This window comes from Fragaria vesca, linkage group LG7, assembly GCF_000184155.1.
Source record: "Fragaria vesca subsp. vesca linkage group LG7, FraVesHawaii_1.0, whole genome shotgun sequence".
NCBI lineage: Eukaryota > Viridiplantae > Streptophyta > Magnoliopsida > Rosales > Rosaceae > Fragaria > Fragaria vesca.
The window spans coordinates 18,275,193-18,284,447 of record NC_020497.1 but is presented as its reverse complement, the minus strand read 5'-3'; the positions used below and the strand labels follow the sequence as shown (position 1 = coordinate 18,284,447).

General features: G+C 40.6%; 1 protein-coding gene across 2 annotated transcripts; it reads right to left on the bottom strand.

Annotated features, from left to right (window-relative positions):
- Positions 1–694: 694 nt before the first annotated feature.
- LOC101306088 (zinc finger CCCH domain-containing protein 29-like) lies at positions 695–3,611 on the bottom strand. 2 transcript variants are annotated; one of them, XM_004307609.1, is made up of 3 exons: positions 3,444–3,611; positions 1,766–3,039; positions 695–1,696 (listed from the first exon to the last, which is right to left on the bottom strand). In XM_004307609.1, exons 2-3 carry the CDS (start codon positions 3,027–3,029, stop codon positions 1,017–1,019), a joined length of 1,944 nt encoding a protein of 647 aa, XP_004307657.1. In that variant the 5' UTR covers positions 3,030–3,039; positions 3,444–3,611; the 3' UTR covers positions 695–1,016. The 2 variants fall into 2 exon arrangements, with proteins under 2 accessions (XP_004307657.1, XP_004307656.1); XM_004307608.1 differs by having other exon boundaries at positions 695–3,039.
- Positions 3,612–9,255: the final 5,644 nt, after the last annotated feature.

Sequence of the window (9,255 nt, the reverse complement as noted above, 5' to 3'; positions counted from 1 at the left end):
GATAAATAATAAAATAAAATATAAATAAAAAAAAACATAGATAATATCAAAATCTCTACTGATTTATTAAAGTAGTTGTTTTTGAAAGGTCGTCTTAAAAGAGTTGCATTATTGATATTGATTTTAAAACTCATGGGCGGCGGCTGGACCACAATCCCAAGACTTCCTTGCAAAAACAAACGTCAAAAACCACTCGGGTCCTACACGGTATTGGTCTCTCCAGTTCCATTGTAAACAAAAGCAGCTCCACGCCTCCACCATCTTCCCTGGCACTCCATTACATTAGTAGGAGCTCTCCTGTCACTCAAACCATTCCAGCAAGGATGTGGATGTAAATTATGTCACTTTCCTCTATCATACTCGACAAATCTATTGCACAAATGACTACCCGACTCCCATTAATGGAGCAAGAATTGCCCTAGTGCTCCCGTTTATGCCTAGATTATGTTCTGTCCGATCTGTCGTAAGCAATTGCGTAACTTAAAGTTTGATCTACTGACATAAGTCTCTTTCTCTCTTTTGCGATACCCCATTAATGCACAAAGTGCAGAATCTTGAAATCTGTACCGTGGATTATGAATCAAGAGCAGCTGACCAAGCAAGATTGACAGAGATTGCAACCCTACATTAACATGAGGAACTAAGACGGTATGAAGTCCAATGAATAAGATAGATTGCAGAACAGATAGTTTTTCAACAGTCACAAGTCTGAAAAAATGCATTTCCTGCAACTGATTCATTTATCTCTTTGGAGAACTAGCAAATTAACATATCCCAGATTGAAGAGGGAAAAAAAATAAATAAATACAATATAATAAAAAAATACAGCAGCTCTTCAGTTCTTCTATCTATCTTCATCTTCTTCCTCCTGTCCAGAACCAAAGGGTCTTGATGGAATTGAATTTGGTTTCAGTGTGTAAACTGTCTCCTTCTCTTACATTACAAGTAAACTATAATTAATTAATCGAATACTAGTAGGAACTCCAAAGTATTAGCTTCTCCAGCAGCATTGTTGCTTATGCCCTCTGCTCCTGTTCTATATACATCTGCTCCGCCCATGACGGAAGCATTTCATGAACCCCCTTGTTCAGGTGACGATAGTTCTGCCTCTCTGCACCAAACATCTCAGACCTCTCGGAAGAAACATCTTTCACAAGAGAATTGACCCAAGACACATCTGGCTCGTCAAGAGCTGATTGCATCATGTTGTTTGGTGATCCAGCATTGTTGCTTCTGAACCCAAAAGAAGCAGACTTCCTCAGCTTGTTCAGATCATCTCCTTGGATTCCCCAATCCAATTTCCCACTAGGTGAGTTCCAATCCGAAGACGACATCATGGTGTTTGAGTTAGCAGCCGATGTAAACCCTTGAAGATGGTTTACTGCTCCACGGTCAATGAAACTATGACTTCGCTTTGCAAAGGCAGCAGACCTTGAATTTATAACTGCGGCTGCCAATGCTGCAGGTGAATCAAGCCCAAATGAAGAGGGCTTCCTCACGGGAGAGGATGACAAGTTGGATGGGTAACTTGAACGAAGTTGGTTCATGTTTTGGCGACTTTGAAGCCCAGGTGAAGATTGTAACTGGGATTGTGTTGAGAGTGCCTGCAACTGGGACAATAAAGAAGGATCAAAGGATCCAAAAACATCATCAAGGTTAGTTGGCTTCAACTCTCCCATCCTGCTGTTATTATAGCAGGATGGAGAGGAGAGACGAGACATCTCATCCCACATGTGCTGTTGCTGTTGTTGTTGGTTAGCGTGATCACGCCCTAGAAATTCCATCTCCAAGTCCAAATCACGAGCACTTGAAGCACTCTTTAGCCTGCTTCCCGGAAGCTGCAAGGCAGGTGGGGTTAGGTTAACTTTGTTCTGCCACAGACCTCCATTTTTAGGAGAAGAAGATGCAATTGGAGACATGGGTGGTGTTGATGTGGTAGGCATGGACAGAGATGGTGAACCAAGAGCTAATGGGCTCATGGTTGTCATATCTCCAGCGCAGGCTGACATAGACCTAGGTGAAGGCATGGCTGAACCCGTGGAAGCATACACCGGGCGCAACTCTTCAGGCTTGTGAGCAAAGAAGCACACTTTCCTTGTGCATCCGGTCTCGTCCTTGCAAAGACGAGTGCGGTATTGAGCAGGATGCAGCCAGGACTCAAAAACACCATGAGCATATTCACAGACGTCTCCCTTCTGGCACGAGCCTTTGCGGAACTCTGGGCAGGGGACACAGCTGTATGGATACTTCCTGGGGTCTCTCCTCCTTGCATTCTCACCGGGGTGAACAAAAGGGCACTCGGTCCAGTCATGAGAGTACGCCCTGGAGCATGGCTTCACCTTGAAAGTGTACATCCTGAACTCATCTGAACCATAAATCCCATTGTTGATATCAGGCAATGCAATATCAATAGGATATTCTTTCTTCTCGCTTCCCTCTTTCAACAACTGAAGGCTTGGAACTTCTTGATCATCAATATCACTTCCCAAAAGTGACATATCACCTTTCAACAACATCTCCATGGCCTTTCTTCTCAAGTTGCAAGAAGACTTCCAAGCAGGGGCAATCAAGTCAACGGGTTTGTTTCCATTAGCATTGACACAATTAGCATCAGCAGATGCATCAAGCAAGAGCTTGACAACCTCAAGCGAAGAAGAGGAACCGCCAGCAGTGGCACAGTGGAGGGCAGTAACCCTATCAGAACCACAAGACCTATTGACATCAACCTTGCCAGACTCGATTATATACCTCAAAACCTTGGTGCTACCAAACATGGCAGCAATCATAAGCGGTGTCCTCTCTTCGAACCCCATCTTCTTTGACCCAATTCTTCTTCCATACCAGAAGCTGGCCTCATCAACATGGAGACCTTTCTCCTCTACTTCACTCCTGAAAGCATCGAGATTGTCCGAGGCGGACAACTCAACCAAAACCGATGACTTATTCAGGCCAGCACCATTCTGCTTCTGAAATTCACTTTCCATGATGAAATTTGAGGATATAACTGTATTCTTAGAACCCTTGCACATACTAGAAGTCCTGCATAATTTTAACAATAAACGATCAATACCCAATTCAACTGAAACAATCCGACACAGCTTAGTATATATAAAACTAGTTTGCTTAGCTGCACAAAGTGAATCTAAAACTCTAGATAAGCAGAACAAGATAATCTAACTCAACACCCCAAAAACACCCCAGAACTAACATCTATATGCTTCTAATACTCTGAAAATCATCATAAAGCATAGAACTTTACATATCCCTATACAAACAAACCAGATCCCCAATATCAAAATAACTCAAAACCCACCAAAATTCCACCAAAACCCATTTCAATTCATGCAAAAGGGTATCACATAACCCAATCCAAACACACAAAGCATCAAACTTTAATCTTCTAGCAATCCTAAAACAACCGAAATCCAGAAGCTTTTGCATACCTTGTTCAAGTATATAGCTTTGATTATCAGACACAGAGACACAAGGAGAGTTGGGAGAGCTGTGTTGTATTTGTTAAGAGTGGTTTGGACCTCAAATGAGAGGAGCTTGGGATTAAGAAGAAGGGGATTGTGAGGCTTTATATTCTCGGTGTGTGCTCAAGGAAGAAGAGAGGAAAGTGTGACTTTTTCTTTCTTTCTCCGCGCTTTCTTTTCTTCTGTGTGTGTGTGAGTTTTGGTCCAAGTCAAAGCTTCAGAGCCAAAGGCCAATTCTTTATGACTAATCCTATCTTTCTTTCTCCTCTCACCTAAATGAAACTCAAATTCGACTCAAATCGAAATTTACATTCAACGTGGCCTTGACTCCTAACTCGGTTGGATGTTGACTGGAAAACCCTTTAAGGCTTCTAACGAATTTTCTCCCCACACGTGTGATTCTGCTTCATAATTCGCACGCCTGCACATCTCATCTCTCTTTTCTCTCTTGTTTTTGGTTTTGTGAGAATATCGCCATTTGGAAAGGAAAATATTCTTCCTAGTTCTCACTCACTTTTCTTTTCTTTTTCAGATGAAACAATCAGCATTCTTCTTTTGAGAAAATTCCATTCGATTAGTTATAAGATTCGAGTTACATATCGATTTTGAACTTTCGACATACGTATGAGCTTGGACAACTAAAAAACCGCACATCATTAAGATTTATCACGCTTTAAATGTCCGTCCCAAAACCATGAGGTCTATGGAGGAGGAGAACCAAACGTGAACATTGTATGTAAGACCAAGTTCCATCAATATCTTAAACTTTAATACCGTGTTTTATGTGCACTAACGATCTTCTTACAAATCTCGGACGATCTTGAATAAAACAATTTATCTAGCTAGCTCGTGACTTTATATTTATCAAGATTAAGCATTATGTTACGAGAAAATAAAATATGGCAAACTTGGCCCCTAAAAGTAGTTTGGCTAACTTCTCCTCTAATACATGTCATGTTTATCATGTCTTGATTATCTCCAAGTATAGTAAGGCATGAATAGAGTGGATAAGATGAAAATGTGTGAAGGTGTTAGACCAACTCTACAAGAGTGATGATGGATTAGGAATCAAGCTAGATATATGAAAAATCAGAAGGAGGAGGAAGCTGCCACCATTTTAGCGCGTTGTTTGTTTTCTTCTTTCTTCAGAGGGCAAGACTTTTGGTGGTGATCAGGGAGGGGACAGCAATTTCATTATTGGAATACTCTGACTCAGCCTTCCACTTTGGACGCTCCAAAATATAACAACTTGTGTACTAGTTTATACTTTATATAAATCCCATGCTTCTCTATAATTGAAGGCATTATCTATTTTGTTGGTTTTGTCCAATCCACTAAGTCTCAGGTTTTCAATCTTTAGGGTTTGCTTTGTTTATAAGAGCCTTGGACTTGTGCTTTCCACCCCTTCGATGCTTACATGATAAGGCTACGAAGTTGTCAAGGTTGACACAGAGACAAGCATGGGGCTTTCAGGTTTTCACAAACTTGACAACAAGTGTGCAGATTTTTCAATGGTAGAATAGTCTTGTGCTAGCGCAACTCTTCTCTTATATGGATAGGGGACATGGCATGCTTATGGGCAAATATGTGAGCTTGAAAGACCCATAGTATATTACTGAACCATGATTTTGTCACTCTTTATCGTATAATATGAGATAAAATAATCTTAAACTTACAGAATCGATGAAATAACTCTTGAGTATGTGTATCGAACAGAGCTGATTAGATCAATCAAACACAGTTTGGTGTTGGTATAATTCACTCCGATCAAATTGAATGCAATTTTGAAACTCGAACATTTAGACTTTTAATTTAACGATTTCTTATATTCTATATCACTTGTGGATCTTACAAAAGTTAAATAAACCAAACCTAAGTTGCACGGACACGGAAACGGCAACACGATATGGGGCGACACGCCGACATAGTAAAACTCAAAAACTGCGTTTCTGACACGGCTTAGATACGGCAAACATAATTATATATTTATGTATTTTTAATAAAAAAATTACTAAAATATAATTATACACAAAATTTCATATAATTATGCATGAAATAATTATTTACGATACGCCACGTCATAGTTATAATTTCATATAATTATGCAGGAAATTTTATATAAAATTTCATATAATTATGTAGATATCGAATGGGCGACATTTTCTTCGTCTGCGTCGTTTCCTGACTTTTCTCTCTTTGTTTCTATGCGACTGCGCGACGGACCTCTACTGCGTGACGGACCTCTACTGCACTCATTTATTTATTTATTTTAAGTGAGAAAAGCTGACGAGGCGTGTCGTAAATAGACGTGTTGGGCCGGTCAACGTGTCCAAAACATGTCGAAAAAGCCAACTTTTTTGGACACGCCACGTAGCGTGTCGGACAAGTTTTTTGCCATGTTAGACGCGTGTTGGGAGTGTCGGCACCCATGTGGAGTGTCCGTGCAACATAGAATCAAACAATAAAATTTTATAATCCAGTCGTTATGTTATGTAATTCAGGCTTGAATAGAACAATGTATGATTTGTCAGTTCCATTTGCGATTTAGGATAAAATAGAATGATCAAACTCAATGTCAATCAATGAACCATACTCTGTGAGATTTGGAGACCTATTATTAATATCTTGCACAGCTAACAGGCAGTCAGACATGACACTCACTTACAAAGCTGTAGTTGTGTGGTTTGAATGTTTAATGAGCTGAAGAACCGACTGAACAGCAAGGAGTTCAGCATGGGTTGCAGAACCAACAAACTGCACTTACATATTTTTGAAAAGCAGCTTGAAGCAGCACACCTCCCTCTCCTTTCGTCAAATGAGGTCCAAATGCTCCATCTACGTTCAAACTAAGTTCTACAGATGTTGCCGGACTCCAAACTTTCTGTATTCGCAACTGTGATGCAACATCCGAAGCTCTAAATTGTCGGGATTACTCCAACCAAGGTCATACACCTGAACAAGAAAATCTCTAAGGCAGTACTAACCTTGTCTCATAGCTTAAGAGTTTCTGTTTGTGAGTTTGTCCACAGCCCTCAAATAAGCATGCAGAAAAGCTTTTCAAACACCTCCATTTGGAGTTGCGAGATGATAAGGCTTTCAGTTAAACCACGGTGATCGGGAAATTCTTAACCCTAGATCGGACGGCCGAGACCCCCCGACGGTGCAGTTGAGGAGAATGGAACTAGATATTAGGGTTTAGGGGTTCAGCGGAGTCGACAATTTAACTCTGCTCTGCTGGGCCAGAAATTTCCCTTTAAAAAAATGAAAGGATATAGGCTGACTGGGCTTAAGCGGGCTAGACGGAGCCCAAGGCTGGCTAGGCGGAATCTAGCTTGGTTGGGCCTAGACAGGGTGGTCGGTCCACCTTTAGTGGGCTAATATTAATCCTAAAAAGGCCAGACTTTTTACTTTCTAATATTTTCTTTCTGGTTTTTTTTTTTTAAATTTTTAACTACCTACCCTAATTTTAACTAACTACACCAACTCCAACTTTCCTCTTTTAGTAATTTAAATCTTGTCTTTAGTGACATGTGTTTTGTCTTTTTTATGAAAACTTTACCAGAAAAAAAAGATGAAAGTGTGGATTGTAAAATAGAGAGTGTAAATTTCACCTTTTTTTTTATTTTTTATGTGGAGAGTTAACAAAACCAACGTCGTTTTCTTTGCAAGAGTTGACAAGAGAGAAAGATTGCGGTCATTATATTCTAGATATCTCGGTCACCACCAATAATAGAGGTTTAGAAATTGCAACCCAGAAATTAAACTCGTGCTGAAATAGAGAGCAGAAGAGAACAAGGAGATGTGTTTGTTATTGTTAGGCTATAGATAGCTAGCACAAGTTGGTTGGATCTCTATCACTCTATTCGATCAAAAGAGTGGAAAACTTTTGCAGCTAGCAACCATGCCCATTTCACACCTCTGAAAGTGACCACACAGTGATGAGTCACTCGGACAATAACCAGATAAATCCAGTACCTGTCGATCAAGTCTCAATCCTAGCTAGCTCCGACCAGAGCTTTACGAGAGCATCGTCGTTTAACGTGGGTGTTGAAAGCATGTATTGTCGCGGCACTAGGTATTAGGTCAGATCGAATATCAAAACCAATTAAAAATAAGTTTCTAATTCATGTCGAACTACATAAACGATCAATAATTTCATTTGTTTGATGATGTAAGACATGAGAATCAAACGTTTTTTAATTGTAAAAACGTCACGAATGATGAAATTATGGATCATTTTTCTTGATTTTTCACCGAAATAAACAGTGAGTGAATGTCGCTTTATGATTGATTTATAGGCGTGATATGAATTGTTCATATGTTAATTTCTATATCTATCGTATCCACGTACGTGCTCACCTTACCTGATGTGCTAGCTCATCTTAATAATAGACATAGTATAGTAGTTGTAATGGCTTGGAGAAAAGTAGCTTTGCATGCAAGTAAGCAAGCTTCCCATGAGCTCTAGGTTGTTTAATTAATTAACCTCTAATTTTTATTTATTTATTCAAATTAACCTCTGCTTCGTAATTTCTATGTTTCGATTAATGCATCGTGCATGGGATGGTAGGAACATGCATCCCTAAAGATAGCAAAGAATCGAAGTAAAATTTCACTTCGCACGAACCAAAATCGATTTGCTAAAAGAACAAGTTAAGCAGCAATGGTTTAATTAAGAGAAAATGCCCATTTAGTACTAATTCAAACCCCTTATTTCCCATTTCAATATAAGGTAACCCTTTTTATGCCCAAATGCACAAATCTTTACTAAAGTCTTAACAAACCATATTATTTTAAGACTATTTTGCCCCCACCTCTTCAACATGAAAAGACTTGGCCGGAACCTCGGACTCCGGTCACCGGCCGCCGAATTTCGGTCACCGGAATTTCCCTAACCGCCGGATTCCGGTCACCGGATTTTCCCCTGTAACCAGTTACTGACCCCCAATAACCAGTTACTGACCAGTTAATGACTCATAATAACCAGTTACTAACCCCCAGTAACCAGTTATTGATTAATTACTGACACCCAGTAACCAGTTACTGACCCCCAATAACTTTTAGTTTTCAGTTACTGACACTCAGTAATTACTTAGTTTTCAGTTACTGACACCTAATAATCACTTAGTTTTCAGTTATTGACACCCAGTAATCACCCAATAATCACTTATTGACCCTCAATAATCAGGTTACAAACCTCAAATAATAACTTATTGGCCCCAATAATCACTTATCAATCCTTAATAATCACTTACTGACCATAATATTTAAATGTAAGGATAAAAAAAAAAAAAAACTAACTGACATGAACTGGGCACCCAGGTTTTTTCTCTGGGCACCCACCTTCACCGAAGAGAACAAGTTGCAGTCCCCGGCGGCCTCCTCCACCGAAGAGAACGAGTTGCATTCCCCGACGGCCTCCTCCACTGAAGAGAATGAGAACACCGGCCTCCTCCACAGACCCCGGCGCACGTCGGCAAGCAACGCCCTTCCCCAGCCACAATCTAGCCACGATCCAGCCCGGATCGAACTCCAGCAGAGCCCCGAGCGCGCCCCAGCAGCACCATCATCGATCTCGGCACGAACCTAGCCCAACCCCGACGCACTCCTGCCCAGTCTGAACGAAGACGGAAGAGGAGCTAGGTAGCAGAAGCAAACGACGAGAACCAGACTAGCTCGTCGGTGCAAGAGGACGGCAGCGAATCTCCGGCTGACTTGGCTGCACATAGAGAGAGAGAGAGAGAGAGAGAGAGAGAGAGAGAGAGAGAGAGAGAGAGAG

What these genes read in the sequence shown, in the direction of transcription:
- LOC101306088 (XM_004307608.1), bottom strand. Translation starts at nt 3,029, where the DNA reads ATGTGCAAGGGTTCTAAGAATACAGTTATATCCTCAAATTTCATCATG.